Below are 21929 nucleotides of genomic sequence, written 5' to 3'. Positions count from 1 at the left end.
GGGCCAGACCAAATGATCCCAGGGGCCTTATATGGCCCCCGGGCCTGAGATTCCCCATCCCTGGTCTAGTGTGCACCAGTCTTAACACTTCAATGACAGCCTTCAACTTCCCAGTTGTATTTTGAATTGAGAATTGTTAAGTGTGCTGTTTCTGTATTGTAATGTTCTGTGTACCCTGTACTGTGCTACTGTTGCTGTATGTATGACCCTGCAGACCACTTGTGGTGCCTTATAAATAAAATGTCATAATAATAATGTTGTCAGGGTCCTTTATCTGAAGGGGTTATAGCCAAAACCATTCAACATACGGCCCTCCAGCTGATGTGGAACTACACATATCAGCATGCCCTACCAGTTTTAGAATACCCAAATAGCAAAAATGTGTCAGGGCATACTGGGATGTAGTTCCACCGCAGCTGGAGGGACAGAATTTTGAACACACCTGTCATCTCTTAAATGTTTACATTTGGTAAATAGAAGCGCAAAATGAATAATATATTGCTAAATTTCCTTCAAAGAAACACTAATCCCCCCTATACAGGGGAACTAGGGATAGGGCTCATGTTGGGGAACACTGTGAGGCAGCAGCTGTGTGACCCCAGCCTACACACCGGGGGCAGCATACAGCACTGACATGGATATGTAGTACTACAGCTCGGAATACCCAGCTCCTCATAGTTCCACTACCATCATCGCCCGGCGACCACTGACATCAGTTCTGTGCTCTGTATCCCGCCACTGCCAACCGACCTGATTGGGCACTGGGCAGACCAAGTTCTACGTCGCTCTTGCTGTTGCTTGCTGGTAATATAATGTACAGTATGTACTAATGTACAGTACACACACACAGAGCACCCTGCCCGGCTGTAATCCCTGAGCACACGGGGTAACACTTTTATACATTATTTCTGCCAGTTATGTCAGCCACTGTGAGCGGCCATTTTACTGTAGATCGTACTTTGAGCATACAGTTGACTTCAATAAAATGGACCCCACTTGTTCTAATATAGAACAAGAGATGGCTAAAAGATAAAGTCCGTCCGTACAGGCGTCGTATGTAGCCAGTGTAAAAACTGGTTTATGTGTAGTGGACGTGTACTCTATTTTACCCCATGTAGTACACAGGACCTTTACAGGAGTGCATCGCTTCGCCCAATGATTGGCGGGAACTGACTAACGTCACCAGTTACCTAGCGCAGGAACAGCGAGTAAGACCCCGCTTCCGCCGTTACCAGGGTCCACTCCAACTACCTGTCCCCACTGCCAGCTGCGTCCATAGAGCTTGGCGAAATGTTGTTGTTATGTGAACTCTCAGCCAATAGGAAGCGTCATTTTCCTAGGCTCCACCCACACTGACTGAACTCACTCCTATTATTGTAATTTGTATCCCAGAGACTGAAGGCAGAAAGGAAAAGGCGGTTGCTGGCAACAGACACACATAGGTGCTATCTAGTGGTAAGAGGTGTCACAGGATAACGTGTGTTGTGTTATACAGTGTAGTTATGCAGTGTGTGTATGTGCTGTACAGTGTACTTATGCAGTGTGTGTGCTGTACACTGTAGTTAGACAGTGTGTGTATGTGCTGTACACTGTAGTTAGACAGTGTGTGTATGTGCTGTACACTGTAGTTAGACAGTGTGTGTATGTGCTGTACACTGTAGTTAGACAGTGTGTATGTAATGTACAGTGTAGTTAGTGTGTTGTACAGTGGTTAGTGTGTATGTTCTTGCTGTATGGTGTAGTTATACAGTGTGTGTATGTGCTGTACAGAGTGTGCTCTATACAGTATTACTATAACGGGTACAAGGAGGTAATCACCCTGAGACTATTCAGCTGTTGTGGAACTACTGTTACCAGCATGGCTTTCTAGCCTTGAAGTCATCATGGGACTTTAAGGAGCAGCACTAGGCAGCCTCCCAGCACTGTTATCTGAGTGCAGTTGTCACTAGCCTGAGGCTGTACTGCAGCACAGTGTACATGTCAGTGGTGGCAGGCGGACATGCAGTGTGTGTGTGAGACGTCTTTGTAGTGCAATAATTATATCTGTACAGAGTTGTCTATAATGTCTGTTCTTGTTGCTATCCAGTGCTGGGGTGGATTGAGGTTGAGGCTGTAATGGAGACTTGGCCTTGTCCTTACATGTCACATGCAGTGTCTGTGTGTTGTTGCTCTGAGCACCAGTTGTTGTTGTAAAATAGACCAGTGCAGGGGTTTGTTTTGACCCTGCTAAATGCTTAGAGCAATGAGTCACTTTACTGCTGAAATCTTTTACTTTGTTGTCTGATCAACAGAAATATAGCAAATGAATGAATCATCTTCTCTAAGTCCTGTATTGCTATGTGCATGAACAGTGTGTGCCTATTTATTAGCTTCATGTTTCTTTTGTTGTGAATTGTTTATAGAAGAAATGATTCGGCTCCTTTTTGTAGGGCTCCAGAAATACCATTACCTATTAGGGCAGTCCGTAGAAACAGTCCTGTAGTACCCTTTTCACACTGCACCTTGGTCCTAGGTGTCTGCCCTGCCAAATGAGTGCGTTATTAGAAGTGGCCATTTTATTAAATCTCCCAAACGATGGGTCTGTGATACCACCGCTAATTAAGGATCCTCTCCATCTTGACACAAGCCGGTAATATACAAACAGCTGGATTTTACCACTACCACATGACTTTGCCTGGTGGCTACCATTTAATATGCTGATGTAATCAGTGCCTACATGGATTCAATATTTGTGCTTTTAGATTGTTTTATATATCAATTGATGTTCTATACCAATAAATGGGCACGATTCTATTCAACGCGATGTAAATAGTTCGGGGAGATAGCTCCCGGAGCTATTCAATTCATCGCGATGTTGGGTTGGAGAAGGCTCGTTCTCGCACCTTAAACAGGGTGTTTAGGCGTGATAACGGGCATTCCCCGACCTAACTTCCTGGCGCGAGGCTGTTCTCCAGGTGCGAAGGGCAGAAAACAGCCTCGCGCCAGGACTTTTGTCGGATTTCTTCTCTCATCCCCGGAGGGATGAGAGAAGAAATCATTAGTCGGACTTGGCAGCGCGGTGTATGGAATAGCTCCGGGAGCTCACTCCCGGTGCTATTTACATCGCGTTGAATAGAATCGTGCCCATTGACATTTTTTATTGGTTCTATACCCAGTACTGGTTTTGAATTTATTCACTATAATAAATTGTATGCATTGTTTATCAGCGCTGCTTACTGTATATTTGTATTGTTTTGTTAGAGGTTGACTACCTCTTTTTTCAGCAGCTGCTTGGATAATCGACACATGGCAGCGCCCTCTATACTATATATATTTTTTATAGTGATCATCTCCTTTTTTTCATGATTGACTTTGGGCCGGATTCAATTAGAGGCGAAAAGTGCCATTTGGAGAACAGTTTCCGCGGATTTGGACTTTCTGCCTGTTTTCAAAGGTTCAATTCCAGGTCAATTTTGCCTAAGCGGAAAGTCAATGCATTGCAAAAGGCGAAAAACTATCTCTTATGAATAGCAGGTCAAAAAAAGTGCAAAATCGTTATTTTGGGGTGCAAACGTGGGGAATTGACTCAAAAACCTTGGGACAGCCCCCGAAAGGACAAATCAACAAAAAAATTACTTCGAACACCCCAAAAAAGTACTTTAGTTTTGGGGGCGAAAAAGTGGGGGGACAAGCATAAAAACTAGCGAAATAGACTTTTTCCGGTGTCTGCAAGGATGGGTCAGGTGTTTTGGGGATTGCTGGTGCATGTAGCAGGTGCGTTTTTTTACTTTTTTTAATTTTTTTTTTATAAGGTTCACTTTAGAAACATTAAAATATGCTAGCACGCATTTTCAGGTACCCCAAATTTGACTGGACTACTTATTTTCACCAAAAATTACTGGTTTATGCCATTATTCACCACTTTTGCAAAGACACTAATAAGAAGCAATTTAAACTACTTAAGTACCCCAAACACTTTTAATAGGGTTATTAGTACACATATACATTGATTTCCTATGTTAGTGCATATTTTTTGGGGGGGTATAGACTGATTTCCCCACTTCTGACAGCACTTTCCGCCTGTTCAGAAATTGAATATGGAGAAAAGCAGGGATGCGCGCGTAAAGTTTCCAGCTCTGAAACAGGCGAAAAGTCGGACAGGCGAAACTTTGCCGACTTTTCGCCTCTAATTGAATCCGAGCCTTTATCTGAAATGTGGTACAGAAGAAAAATATTGTATTTTTGATAGTAATCTGACTTTGTTATTTTACAAAATGAAACAAACAGCTGATACTTTGCTATGGGTAAAGCCACCCTTTCTATCACCAACACTTCACTCTAAAGCAGAACAACTTTCACATGTTTACAGATCAGTGTAAAGTATTGTCACTGTGCCCTGTGGTAACTGTATGGCACTGAATTTTTGTGGCGCCTTCTAAATAAACAATAATATATGTCCGGGAAAGAGGTCTAAGAAGACATGCGCCTGATAGTGTAGTATTTAATAAAGTAATAACGAGTGCTCATAAGAATAAGTGTGCGTACCAAAAATAAACACTTTAAAGCTTATCTGGGTTCCAGGGATGAGTAGTCCACACTGGATAAGTTTAGATGGGATGTCATCAACTGGATCACCTTAAGGGGAGCTTATATATGCTCTTGGGAGAAAGAGTGTATATATAGTGTAGTATGTTTTTGCAAATAATATAATAATTAAAATTATAAGTAGAGGCTGCGTGCCAGATAGTGCTAAATAGATAGCCCGTAGTATGTTCTCCTCCAGAGACCGCCTAATACCCTCTGGGAATCCCTCTTTGGTGCTTGAATGTTCAGTGTATGAGAGTTATCTTATAGAAAGGTACCCAGTCCTCTTTACATAACCAAGGAAGCCTGGGTCAGCTGGCCTCAATGCGTTTCGTCCCTTCAGGACTTCTTCAGGAGTCACCTGAGAGTTATCTTATAGATATCTCTCTGTTTCCTTGGTCGCTAAAATCGCTATGTGTGTGGTCAGCTTAACTGTCCGTGTTGCGCATAGTACAAGATGGTGGTTGCACAATGGTTAGCATTGCAGTCTTAAAGCACTGGGTTCATGGGTTAGATACTGACCAAGACTTTATATGTGTGTAGTTCTTATGTTCTCCCTCTGTTTCCATGGGTTTAATCGAGGTGCTAGAGTTTCCACCCAAAAAAAAGAAGACATATTCTTTGTACATCGCTACCTAATATAATTGGCACTGTATGAAAAAACATGTGATCAACCTGTACCTAGTGATCACATCTGAACATTTTTACTTGAATTCTGTAGTATTATATAAAAAAAATAAAATGTTCATTATAGAATACCACTGGAGCTATCCTAGAATTGAGGCCGCTCAGAGGAGATTTGCACTGAGGGCCTGATTCAGACCCGCTAGCATGCGCTAGAGCGTGCGCAAGCCCCTTAGCGAGAGAGAAAATCTCTCGCTCCGTGATGGCTCACTACAAAAGGAGCGGCTGTCGATGTTGATCGACAGCTCGCCCCGTTTTGTAGGCGTGGCGGGGGGGTGGCTTCACAAACGGAGGCGCTCCCAAGCGAATGCCTGCCGTTTGTGGGCGGCCCCACAGTGATGTCAGTGAGAGAGTTTCCAGCTCTATTAGAGCCAGAAGCTCTTTGGGGCTTGCGGCCACGACACCCTACCACAAGGGTCTCGTCGCAAGCCCGATGGTTATCGCGACCATCATCCTCGCTGCTCGCAATAGCTGTGGGTGGTCACCCACAGCTATGCGAGCGGCCAGAAGGCCATACAAAAAAAAAACGCCCAGATTCAGAGCGAGCGCTCTTTCAGAGCGTCCGTCTCTGAATCAGGGCCTGAGTATGGTTCCTGTCAAACTGGGAACAACATCCAGTAAACACCTACCGTTCATAGAGGTTTTATTCTCCATCACAAAGTAATATATATAGTAATATTTTCCAAGTTGAACACAAAATTCAATCACACGTCTCTGACGTAATCTCACAGACACGTCTTCCTTATCCGCCATGACGAAACATACGTCATCTTTAACTCGCTGTAACCAAACAAGACTACGGCAGTCCAACCACGGTTCAGACACATCGATGTATGAGCTTCACAATAACCAGCATAGCTTTGCAACATCTACCTATGGGATAGAAAAATAGAGGCAGTCTCATTACTTTTCAATCAGCCCTCGTAAATAGTATTGTATTATATGATCCCAATTTAGCTATGTTCTATAATGACACTGAAAAGGAAAAAACAGTCTATATATTTGTGGCTGTGGTGTGTTTAATTATATGAACCACTTCCTTTTTAAAAAAAAATAAATAAATAGGTTCTGTGTGGTTTGTAGTATACGTTATTAGAAGACAGAGGCTTGTGAGGCAAAGGAGCCTTAAGCAAGTAATGCTTATTTTTGGATAGAATAACCTTGTCACTCCCAGACGCTTTGGAGGAAAAAGATCACTAGTTAATATATATATATGTATATATGTGTACACAGCACAGTGGAATTAGCATTACTGCCTCACAGTACTTAGGATATGAGTTAAATTCCCTACCAAGGCAATATATGTGTGGAGTTTGTTTGTTCTCCCATTGGTTGTGTGGGTGTTCATGACTAAATATTAAAGTAATATGTGTGCTATATAAATAACTGTAAATAAATTGAATAAATATATATACAGCAATAAGGCTCAGGTGCTTAATGGTGAGAAGGTGAAAGTGACGGGTGAGTAATCGATTACTGTAGCCAAACATTGAAGCTGTACATAGCGCAATACATAAAGAATGGCACCTTAATAGGTAAGATGTACAGTAGTATGCAGATTGCTTGAATTTAGACTCCCAATTACTGCCAATGATGTCATAGCACAAATCTGTATATAAGCTAATTTTTTTAATTAAAATTTATAATGCAAAAATATCTTTTAAAATGATCTGAAAAATATATAATAATATAGAGACATCTGTTAGTTAATAAGCATGAAAAACATGGCTATGACCGTGGAATATTTTCAACAGAGCCTGAGGACAGTTTAACCTATCGGTCAAATGATTGTTGCTATGCAATAGCAAACACAAATCTCAGAATGTATGCCGTGTGGATACAAAATACTATACTGGCTTAATTCACTAATAAAGAAAATAAATAAAGTGATTTATAAGATAATGTGCTACCCCACTATCACTTATAATTACAGCCAAGTATTATGCTCAGAGAAGCAGCCTCATGCTCTATGCAGGTCATAGAACTCCAAGATTACTTTTGTATTGTCATAATAAAGAAGAAACATAAATAGTAACTTCACGGTATCCTGTATGGAAGCTTCAAATCGCATGAAAGAGCTGCATCTATGAGAGCTCGATCTCGTTTGGATCTGCCAGGCTGTTTCTGCTTTTTGGTATGGATTTAACATGTTTTTAAAAGCCACTGAATAATCGATTGCCCCCCACTTTTTTTTTTTCTATAGATTACTATTTTCCTGTAAGTATTGAAGTACAAAGGTTTTTTTTTTTGCATATTTATTACATTGTTGGTGCTTGTTTGGTGATCTATAGTTAATCAATAAGTACTCCACTTATAAAAGTGACATTTTCCAACACAACCTTGATTATGCATGCTTGGCCAGTCTAGTGTTGGCAGCCTGGCAGTGCCAGGAGCTGACCACTTGAGTGCGTGCATCAACATCCATACATATCATACCCTGGGAAGGTATTTTACTACAGCTGTCAAAGTGTGCAGACCATTAGATATTTATCTTCTGTAGACATGCAGGGAGTGGAGTTAGATTGTTTATCATTTACACAGGAATAAATCTAATATAGCAGTTGCACAGTATGCATAGGTGTCATTTCAGTACAGTATATTCCCCTGAGTGTAGCATGTGAGCGTTCCATTTATAATGAAATGAGATCACCATCCCTAGTGACAGAAGAACACTATTAGCTTATTGGCTCATACAGATGAAGTCATCCCTGCCTGTCTGCTGGCTCTGAGAAGTCTGCTGTGCCTGTTTCAGTTTATATCAATTATTCATGGCTTTTTGTTCAGTCAAGAATAAAAACTAGGTAAGAAAATACCAACATTTCTCTTAATAAGACAAGTGATTTGTTTCTGTTTTGTTTTTTTACACCATATCACAGATTTGGGATTTAAAGCGAGTGGTCCCTAGATTGTCAGGCGGTATAAAACATGCACAGGGCAACAATGCTTGTAGTCTCCAGGATAGCTGAGCATCTTCCATCCTTATGTCACACAATATTTTTATAATATATTTTTAGCATTGAAATGGAATCGCCATATAGCTGAAATGTACAGGTTTTGCACTGATGTTCGACCCTGTTTAAAACCAATATCATAAGGCAGTTGTAGAGTTTTGTAGCAGTAAGAAATTGTAATATGGTAACATGCACAGGACACACCAGATAACAATGTGCCTGTACTCGGGGAAAATAGAGCACAAAGAAAAATCGGAGAATATAGTTGAACTTAACAGAGAAAAACAAAATAATAGAGACAAAGTAGAACGTAACAAAGTAAGTAGATGCATAACTCACCCTTATTCAAATGTGGACTTTCTCTGGCACATTGCTCAAACACCACAACAATAAAGCATATTAAAAGTAACCTAGCATTTTGCAAGTAGTACTACTGCTAGTTAGCAGATTATTCTGTTTTGGATAAAATTTAGGTTGACTCCAAAACAGGCAGGAAGAAATGCCCATCGGGCCTCGGTCTAAGATTCACTGATTGGCTTTTATGCAGAATGGTGTATCTGTGCCGTATGTGGAGACAAATGTTTATGATGCATTGTGCTTCACGTCTAAAGCTGGGTACATACTAGATGATTTTGTAAACGATTTGCCGGTCTCCGACGGATCAGAACGACAAATCGTCTGTCGCATCTTCAGATCTGCCGTGCATGCTGCTCAATGTGAAGATCTGACTGACGCCTCAATGCATTTGGATGTGGTGGGGGAATCGCATATCGTGCGTTCGTTCACCGGATCATGCGGTGTGTACGGACCGTACAATATGCCGTTCCGTCGCATCTGCCGTCGGCCTGGTAAACAGGTCGTCTAGTGTGTACCCAGCTTAAGGTCTGTATAATGTGTTGTGTGGCTGGTAAATTAGATAACTATAGAAAAACCTCCAAAGCATAATGACTTCCTGCTTCTGTAATAATGAAACTTATGTGGAAATATGTTCTTGTACTGTCTTGCTTTATTCTGAACTAACGGTTTCCCGCAGCTTCGCCCACGATGAAATCACTTCTGCCAAATTTTGTTATTTTTTTTTTAATTTGAGGTGTTCTAGTTGTATTGCTTTGCATTTGGGCCCTGTCACAGGAGTGGCCCACGTTACCAGCAGCGCTATACAGACTGGTGGCAGCAGCGTCTTCACCCATACCAATGTCACTGTGTGCCCTATGCACAGACTGCTATGTAGCCTATCCTAGTGAATGCGGGCCCAAAGCACCTCTCCCCCCAGCCCTTACCAGTAGTGCGGATGGTGCCACACCTTTCTCTTATATTGATGATGTCAATAAATTGTGTTTTGTTATTGCTCAGCTTTAACTTAACAGATCAAGATGAAACAGTGCAGGTTATTTCTAGGAGTTTCCATTACAACATGATGCAGTTTTCATGAAAATCGGTTCAGTAGTTTTTGCGCCAACTTGGTACAGACAGACAGACACAACTTTCTTATAATATTAGTATAGATTTATTCTCAATTTCTGGAAAAGTTACTCCTGTGAAACCTGGGCAAAATAAACCTATAGAATATTCTTCTCTTTATGTCTCATTGCTGCAGTGAAACACAGACAAGGAACACTCATGCTTGCCTAATTTGCCTGTCTTTCATATGTACAAAGAAAGCAGTGCCTGACCAATCACAGCTTAACATCACTTAATTAAAAATCAACTGTAGTGTACTGTTTGTTAGAACGCAAAACCCAGATATAAAGAGCACCTTACATGTAAATTTACTATTTAATACAATTTTTTGTCCTGCCATATATCACAAAAGGACTACAAAAATACAAGATCATTTGCTTTTCAAAGTGTGTTTTAATATGATTTGTTTTTACAGATTTAACGAGTAAGAAGCAGAATGGCAGACACTCAGAATGGCACACACACAGGAGGTGATAGTATTGACGCTGGATCACATTTGTCCAGCCAGCAGTAAGTGTTGCATCAGCTGTTTTATATATATATTTTGACAAAATGCAAAGTGAACAGAAGAGAGATCTAAATCAAATCAAGATTTGGTGTGACCACCCTTTGCCTTCAAAACAGCATCAAGTCTTCTAGGTACACTTGCACACAGTTTTGAAGGAACTCGGCAGGGAGGTTGTTCCAAACATCTTGCAGAACTAACCACAGATCTTCTGTGGATGTAGGCTTGCTCAGATCCTTCTGTCTCTTCATGTAATCCCAGACAGACTCGATGATGTAGAGAACAGGGCTCTGTGGGGGCCATATTATCACTTCCAGAACCCAGTCTGCTTTGAAATCTCTGCGTGGGAGAGACTTTGCTGATGCAGTATAACTACCTTCTGTCTTGTTGCTGTGCTCAGTCTTGCCATTGTGTACGACCTGTGACATGAAACTGTCTTCCACAACCTCACCTTTTGTAGCAGAGTTTGGCTGTTCCTCACCCAATTTTAAGCCTCCTACACAGCTGTTTCTGTTTCAGTTAATGACTGTTTCAACCTACATATGAAAATGATGATCATTATCACCTGTTTGGTATGATTGGTTAATCATACACCCGACTATAATCCTACAAAAATAAACTATTAACACTTCTATTTTTTTAAAGCATACTTACTTTGCAGCATTTTTCCACACCTGCCTAAAACTCTTGCATAGTATTGTATATAGCGGGTAAAATAATTATTGAACACATCAACATTTTTTACAGTAAATATATGATGGCCTATTAAAAGGTGTCTCATTACCAAGGTGTCACACATGAAACATCTCATGATGGGCAAAAGCAAAGAGCTCTCTCAAGACCTTCGCAACGTTATTGTTGCAAAACATACTGATGGCATTGGTTACAGAAGGATTTCTGAACTTCTGAGTATTCCAGTGAACACTGTTGTGGCCATAATCCGGAAGCGGAAAGAACATTATTTCACCATAAACCGACCACGACCAGGTGCTTCTAGCAAAATTTCTGACAGAGGAGTGAAAAGAATTATCAGAAGAGTTGTCCAAGAGCCAAGGACCACTTGTGGAGAGCTTCAGAAAGATCTGAAATTAGCAGGTACAATTGTTTCAAAGAAAGCAATAAGTAATACACTCAACCGGACGGCATGGCCTGTATGCACGCTCACAAGGCAAGACTCCATTGCTGAAGAAAAAGCATGTCAAAGTTTGTTTAAAGTTTGCTGCACAACATTTGGACAAGCCTGTGAAATACAGGGAGAATATAGTCTGGTCAAATGAGAACAAAATTGAACTCTTCGGATGCCATAATACACACCATGTTTGGAGGAAAAATAGCACTGCACATCACCCCAAAAACACCATACCACAGTGAAGTTTGGAGGTGGTAACATCATGGTGTGGGGCTGTTTTTCAGCATACGGTACTGGCATACTTCATTTAATTGAAAGAAGGATGAATGGAAAAATGTACCGAGACATTCTTGATAAAGATCTGCCATCTACCAGGATGCTGAAGATGAAACGAGGGTGGACATTTCAGGAAGACAATGATCCCAAACACACAGCCAAGGACACTCTATGAATTGGTTTCAGAGAAAGAAAATAAAGCTGCTAGAATGGCCCAGCCAATCACCTGACTTGAATCCAATTGAAAATCTATGGAAAGAACTAAAGATCAGAGGGCCTGATTCAGAGCCGCTTGTAAGCGGCCGCTCGTTCGCTCTGAGCGATGTTCGCACATCTGCGCATGCGTATGGGTCTTAATGCGCATGCGCCAACCAGTCAGTGCGGTCGGAAATCGTGTGTTCGCAAAATAGTGAATGCCTGCTAATTTGAGTGACAGGATGAGGCGTTTGTGGGTGGTAACAGGGAAAGGTGCTTGAAAACGGGGAGTGGAGATCCGAACGCAGGCGTGCCAAACGGTCAAAACGGGCGTTTTAAGGGTGTGCATAATTAACAAAGCAGCGTCATCGACCATGTCACTTGGTTGTCTCTTAGCCTGAACTGCTCGCATGATTGCAGTAGGAAAATCCAACCACAAGCACTGCGAGCAGTTCAGACGCCTTTCGATGTACTCGATTAATCTAATAAATAGCGGAGATGACGTATGATGCGAACGGCCAGGGGGCGTTTTTACAAATTAGCGAGCGCATATTTCATTTGCTCGCTCAGACATAGAGGCGTCAGCAGACCGCAAAGAGCGAGCGCTCAATTTAAATATCCGGCCCCTTTTTCTGAACGAGCGAGCGCAAATAGCGTCCGGCTCTGAATCAGGCCCAGAGTTCATAGAAGAGGAAGACTGGGCCAAAATCACACCTGAGCAATGCATGCGACTAGTTTCTCCATAAGGAGGCGTCTTGAAGTTGTCATTACCAACAAAGGCTTTTGTATGAATTATTAAATACATTTCAGTAAGCGTGTTCATTACTTTTTCCCTGTGTCATTTCACATTATTACACATAACTTAATTTATGGACATCTATGGTTTGATTTCTTTGCATGTGTGGATTGCATGGGTTGTTGCTGACATTTGGTGAAAATGTCATTACAATAGCCCCATTACAAATATATTTACTGAGTAAAATTTTGATGTGTTCAATACTTATTTTATCCGCTGTATATAATAAAAAAAAAAAATCAGTTATATGGGGAGACTTGATGTAGTCACAACAAAACAGTGGAACAAAGGCTTGTTTTCTACTTTCTGTCTCTAAAACTAAACTATTACCTGTACAAACATCCAACTGCATCAGAAGCATGTCTGCCCAATTGTTGCAGAGTTGGTGCTATATTACTAAAGTAGTATATTGGATCCAGTGTTTGCCGAGTTGGGGAGTCCCCCGCCTACACTTTGCCACAGTCCCTTCTCTCCTTCCTCCCGCAGTGGTAGCCGTTATCAAGGTGGGGGCCGCAAGTCTGTCTTTAGTCAGACATACTTCCACTGTTTTTTATATAGGTGTGAATAACAATATTTGATCACCAACAGTTCATTATAAGGTATGCAAAATGAAAGAATAAAGTTTAATAAACATAGGTAGATGCAAAAAGTCTAAAATAAAAAAATATTGACTATAATTAATTGACTAGGATGTGAGCCCACAATAGTGCTTGTGATTGGCTCAGTGAGCACTGATTTTCACCAGGGATCTTTACAAGAAAGCATTGGGCTTTAGTGTGGGGTTTCCAGAGGTTACTGCCCCTATAACTAGCCTCAGTAGGCAGCATCTATGCTGGAATGGGAGAGAAATCTGGGTTACTTTACATTACAAGTTAAGGGCAGGCAGACTAATGCTGGGTACACACTGGCAGATATATTGGCTGATCAATTGATCAGCCAATATATTGGGTGCCTGTCAGCCAGTGTGTATCAGCGATATGTCTGAACATATTGTATCGGCTCTGCTGATGGCAGACATCTGTCCATCGTGCTGTATGTACGGGCGGTCGGCAGACTGGGGCGAGGCAAAATACAAAGATTGGGGTGGGTGGAGGATTTTGCAGGGGACGGTGAAATGTTTGAATAGAATTTTATAGGGAATGGGTAGCCAGTGTAGGGATTGGCTGAAGCAGAGTGGCAAGAGAGGAGAATAAGCCGTGCCCTGGAAATGGGGATGGAATGAAGTGGGTCAGAGGGAGGCGAGGCAAGAGGAGATTTTAGTAGTCGTAGTATAAACGAGTGGGGACTTGGCAGAATTATGGGTGAGGAAAGGTATAATCCTTATGGTATTTTGAAGGTGGAGTCGACACGATTGGAATAGGGGGAGGAGGACCAGGAGGTTGAAACTGAAGAAAGTAGCAGAGATATCCAGGATGATGAGCTAGGAAAATTGACCCTTGTTGGTTCATTTACTTTTTACCTGTAGAATTTAAAACCCGAATACTATTAATTTGAGAACACACCTGTTTTTTCACTTCATAGTATTGTTGTTTAAATTCTGTGGGCAAAACCGCTTATAATCAGCGGCTTGAAGAGCTGCCATTTAGTACATAAACCCCATAGACCTGGCAGAGAGAAGATCATTGGTGACTTTAGTAAGGGCATTCGCTGTGGAGTGAAGGAAGCTAGATAGATTATGGTTACAGACTAACTAGTCGACTCATTTGGAGGTGAGTGGGAGGAGAGAAATTAGGATATAATTAGGTAGAGGCAGGGTTGAGGGTTGAGAAGTATTTTTTTTTTTTCTAGGAGGTTTGAGAAAAGATTTGAAAGGTAGCGGGGGAAATGCCAGTTCAGTGGGAATCCTACTTTTTTATTTTTTCTCTTTGCTAGCTATTACCCCATTTGGGTAATGTGGTCTAATTGCAGAAAATTAGCCTAATGTCTATCTTTGTGTAAAGAGAGTAGGCCAATGGGCACATAAGATGCACTTTTACACTTATTTAATTGCTGCTGTCTAACCTTTTTTTCTTTTCAGAATACACATAAAGGGTGGCATGACAAAAGACATGGAATCTAAGTTTGCTCATAGATTCTTATACAAAACAGATTATCCAGAAATTGGATTGTGTGTCATTGTCAACAACAAGAACTTTCATCCATGCACAAGTAAGTTAGATGTATGCTACTCATTGCAAGCGCTTACTGTCTAATAAGAGTTGGATCATAGAAGACAAATATACTGTAACATAACATTCCAAGAAATAGTCAAACTGGCAAAGCAATCTAACAAATGTCATTATGTAGACCTGTCATTATGTTGTGTGTGACTTTGATCACACATTTACCATCTGTAAAAGTCTTCCTTTAACTGAATTGTTTTTTGTTTTTTTTTCTCAGCAACTTGTGACCATATATTGAATTTATTAGGAGACACTAACTTTATTACCATTTTGACTTTAATTCACTAATTTGATACGATCCGTTAACAATATCCTTTAAATAAATAGACACCTCAGTAATGCTGGGCGTACACTATCGGATAGACACTTTATCTGACAGTCTGAAACCCATCAGATATTGTGGCCATATACTGTGAGATCTCCCACATTGTATTGGCCACATAATCTGCATTCCCCCGTGGGGGGGAAACCATTCCCAGTTCCTCCCTTGTTGAAGGAACAGGGGAAGTATCAGGTGGTCAGTCAGACGGAATCAGTATGTAATACCGGCAGCTGGTTAGCCACCGGCTCAAATCCCGACACGAGAAGCCCCTCCCCTAAAGCTAACCCTCCCTTAGGGGTGCCTAACCCTAAAAACTTCGGGGGGGGGGTGCCTAAACCTAACCCTCACTCCCCCAACAAATATCTGAAGTCCCCCATCGGGCTTCTCGTGTCGGGATATAGACTGGCGGACACAGTTGGACACTGCCAGATGTGCCATAGTAATAGGCTAATATATGTTTTGGTTCTAGGAATGGGAATGCGCAATGGAACTGATGTGGATGCATCCAGGCTTCAAGTCACATTCAAATCTTTTGGATACAAAGTTCAGATTTACAATGATCTAAGATGTGCCGATATCTATGGGACTTTGAAAAAAGGCAAGTCTGGTCCAGGATTTTCTTGTGGGATTATTTTGATTTGCTGGATATTTATGTTGCTGCCTCACAGTGCTAGGGTCTGGGGTTTGATTCCATCCAGAGGACTTTCTACAGTATTTGAAGTTTTTATGTTCTTCCTGTGATTATACTGTAAGTTCCAGTGGGACAGGAACTGATATGAATGATTAGATAGTACAGCAACGGAGCACGCCCAAGATGGCTACCTCACTCTCTGGTAAAATGTTAGGTGCTTTGAATCCTTTGAGATACATATCACTCTTCAAGCCATCTGGTGACAAAATTTGTATACCTGTACTAAATAAATAAATATATATATATATATATATATATATATATATATATATATATAATATATATATTTTTTTTTTTAATGCATGGCTAGGACATCCCTGCTGTCTACATTTTTCTTCATTATGACAATAAGATCTCGCTCCAGAGTGTTCTATGTAGGAATACCTTATTTTTCGCAGCCCAGTATATATTTCATTTAAGTACTACATTGTGTACAAATTGGGTACTGCAGCTTTAGCATTTACTACTGACACTGTCAATCTCCTGGCGTAAATCAGGCGCATATACTACTGGAACAAACTTAATATTTCTGTTAGCTATGTCATGGACACACACTCCCAATGACATTGTCAAAGCTTTCCATGATTACTTCCATACCCTGCATAATTTAAACACCAACCATTCACCTCCATCAGAAAAGACACAAGTAACGATTGTATTGTTAGACTCTTTATCACGGTGGACCCCTATTTCAGATACTTACGTAGATATGGTAATATGTAGGGAGCAACCACACTGATTCAGGTATCTTTAAAGTATTGCTCACCTGTCTTTGAGGAATCTGGCCAGAAACGATTCATAGTCAAACAGTCCATGGTTGGTACAAGGCTAGCAATGTTCAGCAGACAAGGGTTAGGCAAAGCGAGGTCCAATCCAATAACAGGATAAGTAGTCTGGTAAATGGTAGACAACTGTAGTAGGTAGGGATGAGGCAATAATGTAATCCAGAAACAAGCCCCATGTTTGGTACACAGCAGTGTTGTTATACCAGACTGAGGAGTAATGAAAGTGGTGGGGAGTACACAATATGCCAGTAATGGAGCAGACAGGAGAGTAGTCACAAAGCAAGTCAGAAGCTGCTGTCATTAGGACTGGCTGCTAGCTGAAGTCTCAGCAGTGCTAAAGGGCAGAATACTGAATGCAATAGGTTAGTTGGACTGTTCTGTGAACCTGGACTTGTGCACATGGCAAAAATCCTCACACTGCAGTCCAGCTTTTGCAACCTTTTCTGTTTACAATGTGTACCAGAAATTATTCTTAAAACCTTGGCTGATAGACCTCTCTTCGATACTCTTATACCATGCTGTATTTGTCCCACATGGAATAACAAGTGATAACAATAAACTTAATATATTGGACCTACACCAAAAACATAGCAGCTTTCTTGTGGTGTGGATTTATATCTTTGAGAACTAGGTTTGCAGATTTACATGCTGTCTTGCATTACCCTCTGCTGATACCATTTTACCTCAAGGAGTGGGCCTAAATTCCCTTATGGGTAGTGGAACTCGGTAGATTTAGTTTGTTGTTGGATCAATACTCAATTAGTAGCACGATCGAAGAGACCTGGGATCAGCATAAAGGAGACTTCTTTCCCATAACCCAGAGGTTCCCAGACATGGTCCTCAAGGCTCCCAACAGTTCAGGTTTTAGAGATATCCATGGTTGAGCACAGGTGGTTAAATCGAATTGACTGATGTACTAATTAAGTTACCTGTGCTCAACCATGAATATCTCTGAAACCTGAACTGTTGGGGTGCCTTGAGGAGAGCGTTTGGGAACCTCTGCCATAACCCCTAAGCTCATTACATTCTTCACTTTTAATTATTATTTTTTTTCTTTTCTATGGATCCATGGTTGGTTGTTAAATACATGCCCACTCAATGGTAGTGGTTACACTCATTTCTCTGTCAAGTAAAATTACTTTTTTTTTTTTTTTTACACCAAAAAGGAGTATGATATTATAGCAATAATTAAACCTATTGGTAAATTGGCATTATATGATCAAAAGTCAACATACAAGCAGGGAATCCTCGAAATAAGAAATTATGTAGCAGCTTACAACCAGCACATGCCCTGAATTTGATACACTATTTAATATTTTTCATTCAGCCTCAGATTAATTGGTAAACATAATGAGGCCAATGCAGAGTTTGAATGTAAAGAATTACTCCTGCATTGTGTGCACAGAACTAAATGCATGTATTCCCCCAGGCCATACATCTATCCTCCATGTGCTACAAGTCGCGCCACACATAGCGCGGGAGCACTGTGCGCCTCGGTAGAGCTGAGCGTCTTTCGTGCAACTTTTTACCTTCAAATGTGTCTTATTCACACAGTGAGGCGAATAGATAGGACAAGCAATGATTAAAATGATATGCAGCATGCCTATGTTCTCTATGCGTCTGCGGTGTATCTGCATGGGAAATGCTATGTTATAGTGTCAGTGGCTGTAACACTGTAACGTAGCGTTTCACATGCAGATACACCCGCAGATTTACAGAGAACATAGACATGCTGCATATCCTTTTAATCAGCAGAAGCTTGTGGTAGCTATTCACATCACTGTGTAAATAAGACACAATGCAAGGTAAAACGTTGCACAAAAAGACGCTTGGCACTACAGTCACGCCACGGCATGGCTCGATTAGAACGGCTGTTTAACGCACAAGGAGGCTAGATGTATGAGGGCACATCTGTAACCCTGCACTCCCCCCACCTACACACACATGCTTCTAAGTTCTTCCACATGCCACTCATACCCTCCCTCTTACAACAAAAAAACACTAGTCTGAAACCTGTACTCTACCCACGTCTGCTTAGATGTGCTGCGTGTCCCCCCTACATTTTTCAGAGGGGATGATGTGTCATTCAGTCTTATTTTTTTGTTTTATGTCATACAGCAGAGAATAAATCAGAGCTGGGTAACACGGGGTGAAGGTTTGTAGGACTGCCTGTTAGCCCCATCATTAGTTTAGATCAGGTTTCCAAGGCATCATGTATGCATGTAGAAACATTCAAGGGAGTACTCCTTTTTATACCAAACAGAGTGTATTGATGAGTTTGGACTGTATTATATCTGTGTATTTATGATGCCATTTTTGATGATGCTGGTATTTCATGTTGTACAGTGTCTCAGGAAGACCACAGCAATAGAAGTTCATTTGTGTGTGCACTTCTGAGCCATGGTGAGGACGGCTTGCTGTACGGGGTAGATGACAGTCTGCCTATAAAGCAACTCACATCGCTTTTCCGTGGTGATCGATGCAAGACTTTGGTTGGAAAGCCCAAATTATTCTTTATCCAGGTAACTTTGTCTTGTATTTTTACACAAATGTTGTTAATATAAATAAATAAGTGTGTGTGTGTATGTATGTATGTGTGTGTGTGTGTGTGTATATATATATATATATATATATATATATATATATATATATATATATATATATATTAATATTATAGAATTCTACTGCAATAGATCATTTTATAGGTTGTTTTATAAGTTCAGTAATATAATACAACTCTAAAAGCATGTCTTGCAAAATACCACATTTGTTTAATAAATGCATGATACTATGTCCTTCAGTATAATCTACAAAAGAACTTCTCGAAAAACTAGATCCTCTAATATTAAATAATGTTTTAAAGGCTTTCCCAGCTGTGATACATTGAAGGAGGTTTTTTGCATTTTATATGAAATGGCTAGTTGCGTATGTCATATACTGAATTATTTGAATCCCTATTTTCCTGAAGGCCTGTAGAGGTACGGAGCTTGACCCAGGTGTTGAAACAGACAGTGGAAGTGAATCATCCAATCAAGAATCCTATAGAATCCCTGTTGAAGCAGATTTCCTATATGCCTATTCTACAGTTCCTGGTAACTGACTCTTGTACTGTGGTCTGCATGCAAGTCTATTTTAGTATGCTAGAAAATGGGAGAAGTCATGATGTCCAGAAAATGACAAATACTTCTATAGAAAGCCTTTAAAACAATTTGACCATGGTCATTAATTTAGTTAAAAATTAATTAAAACCATTTTGTTCATAGACCAGTTTAAAGAAGAGTGTTACAATAGCCATACACACCGACTTCTGTACCCCAGATTATTACATTTCTTAGGAGTGAAAGTGGTGGCATACCTTGCCCTGGCAAGATATATATATACACACAATACAGCTCTGCCTAGTGTTTGTAGTATCACTACTATCAAGTCCATAATTGTCGCTTCCTTCTAAACAGATCCACGTTACAAAATATGCATTCTTTTATTAACAAGCGACTAAAGTTAATTTAAGCATCAGTTATGCAGCATTTCTCTGACACCTTATATCAGGGATGGGGAACCTCAGGCCCGGGGGCCGTGTAAGGCCCACAGAATCATTTAGTCTGGCCCTCTGAGCTTTTTTTCTGCTAGCCTCATCTGGCTAGCAGGGTGCCTAGATTAGCATCCTGCAGCCAGAATCTATGGAGCATCCTCAGGACGCTTCAGACAGTCACAACGCTGCCCTTACAGCTCCGATGCTCCGGGCATTGCAGTAATCACCAGCAATTGTTGCCCCGCCCTATGTGACATCACACGGAGGGGGAGTGGCCTGCATCGGACCCGTGAATAGTGTTATATTTATATCAAAATGACCCTTGACACCAACTGCATGATGTTCTATAATCTCTTATCTTCCTTTCCAGGCTTCTACTCCTGGAGAAATACATTAAATGGCTCCTGGTTCATTCAGTCACTATGTGAAATGCTGAAGTTACATGGCCGTCACCTGGAACTTGTCCAGATACTCACATGTGTCAATCACATGGTGGCTTTGGAATTTGAATCCTGTTCAAACCAAATAGACTTCAATGCAAAGAAACAGATCCCATGTGTGGTTTCCATGCTGACAAAGGCACTTTACTTTCCATAAGAAGAACCTGATACCTCATCCTGAATGGTAGCGCAAATCACAACATATACGCTACTCGTTCAGTCTATTCAGAGAATGCAGAAATGGGAATTTTACATCCTAACGGGCATATTAGCATGGGTCATGCAGCTAAGTTGCATGGTAGCCATAAACAGAGATAATGTTTAATTTGAAAAGGGAATAGGCAAAACAGTGATGCAAATATAGAGCATACATAAGAGGGTGCTGGAGGGTTAGTTTAGCACTACAGAAGAAAATGATTCTGTACATTGTGTGTGATGGATTTTGTTGCTCTTTTTCGTGTGTGCCTTTTGTAGTCTGTCTTTTTTTTTTTTTTTTTCATGCATTTTCTACAATTACAAAATGAAACTTTCAAGTTTTGTACATAGGACTTGTGTTTTATACAATATAGTGCTAGTATAACTTGTCCAAAGCCAGAAAGCTTTCTCGAATCAGGGAACATAAGTTATTTTCTAGTTCTAATCACCACTGGAGACAGATTTGATAATCACTGATATGTAAGTACTTGAAAAGGTGATGTGAATGTTTGGTATAGATTAGCATGGACAGGTACTGTAGTTAGAGTTGTTATATATTGTGCTAAAATCTGATTGTAACCTAACTTTACAACTGCATTGTAACATAGTCCTCTACATTTTTTTCATAACTTTATTTTAAGCTTTGTTTATATATAACATGCAGCAGGTGTGTGGCAAGCAAGCTACAGTAGTACACAAACAAGACAATAGAGACTGGGCCTGATTCAGACCCGCTCGCGAGCGCATAGCGACCATCGCCAGGCCGCCTGCTAAAGCTGTGGGTGGTCACCCACAGTTTAGCGAGCTTCCTGGAGGCCGGAGGAAAAAAAAAACGGCCCGCCCTGATTCAGAGCGAGCGCGCGCAAATAGCGAGTGCCTCTGAATCAGGGCCAGCGTTTGTATCACAACTGAGCATAAACAGCTTATAATTAGGGATGTGCAGGCTCGGATAGGTTCGAGTTTGCACGTGGAGTTCGGATTTTTCCCTCCAAAAAAACGGAACTCAGAACGAGGCAAAACGTCATCTTACATGGACGAACATCATCATTCCTGGTCTTTTGTCCAGGAATGATGATGTTCGTCCATGTAAGATGACGTTTTGCCTCGTTCTGAGTTCCGTTTTTTTGGAGGGAAAAATCCGAACTCCACGTGTAAACTCGAACCTATCCGAGCCTGCACATCCCTACTTATAATAATTAAAATTTTTAATATAATAAAGCATGGCCTGATTTAAAGTGATCA

At 40.9% G+C, this 21929-nt stretch overlaps 2 protein-coding genes across 7 annotated transcripts in view; one reads left to right on the top strand and one right to left on the bottom strand.

Moving 5' to 3' along the window:
- Positions 1-1298, bottom strand: part of PRIMPOL (primase and DNA directed polymerase) — an 82548-nt gene extending 81250 nt beyond the window's left edge. Inside the window, exon 1 of one of the 5 annotated variants that reach the window (XM_088446991.1) lies at positions 1191-1298. Coding sequence is in view for 1 of the 5 variants with exons in the window: in XM_088446994.1 (XP_088303120.1) it covers positions 612-636 (25 nt within the window). In the remaining 4 variants the exon portion in view is untranslated. The other 4 variants (XM_088446992.1, XM_088446990.1, XM_088446993.1 and 1 more) reach the window with 4 other exon arrangements.
- On the top strand, positions 1255-21672 carry CASP3 (caspase 3). Of its 2 annotated transcripts, none has more exons than XM_088446996.1 (7): positions 1255-1455; positions 10075-10169; positions 14578-14708; positions 15514-15642; positions 18867-19042; positions 19489-19612; positions 20423-21672. In XM_088446996.1, the coding sequence occupies exons 2-7, from the start codon at positions 10096-10098 to the stop codon at positions 20647-20649; spliced, it is 861 nt and encodes a 286-aa protein (XP_088303122.1). In that variant the 5' UTR covers positions 1255-1455; positions 10075-10095; the 3' UTR covers positions 20650-21672. The 2 variants fall into 2 exon arrangements, with proteins under 2 accessions (XP_088303122.1, XP_088303123.1); XM_088446997.1 differs by lacking the exon at positions 1255-1455 and adding an exon at positions 7987-8048.
- Positions 21673-21929: the final 257 nt, after the last annotated feature.

Source organism: Taudactylus pleione, unplaced genomic scaffold (genome assembly GCF_031769625.1).
Source record: "Taudactylus pleione unplaced genomic scaffold, aTauple2 ptg000408l, whole genome shotgun sequence".
Taxonomy (NCBI): Eukaryota; Metazoa; Chordata; class Amphibia; order Anura; family Myobatrachidae; genus Taudactylus; species Taudactylus pleione.
The sequence above is the reverse complement of the archived record's forward strand: the minus strand, read 5'-3'. Positions and strand labels throughout refer to the sequence as shown.

Bases quoted from the DNA above. Each gene is read 5' to 3' on its own strand.
- CASP3 (XM_088446996.1), top strand. From the start codon at position 10,096: ATGGCAGACACTCAGAATGGCACACACACAGGAGGTGATAGTATTGAC. The intron at 15,643-18,866 runs GCAAGTCTGGTC...CATGTTGTACAG, and splicing joins CTATGGGACTTTGAAAAAAG to TGTCTCAGGAAGACCACAGC. The intron at 19,043-19,488 runs GTAACTTTGTCT...ATTTTCCTGAAG, and splicing joins CCAAATTATTCTTTATCCAG to GCCTGTAGAGGTACGGAGCT.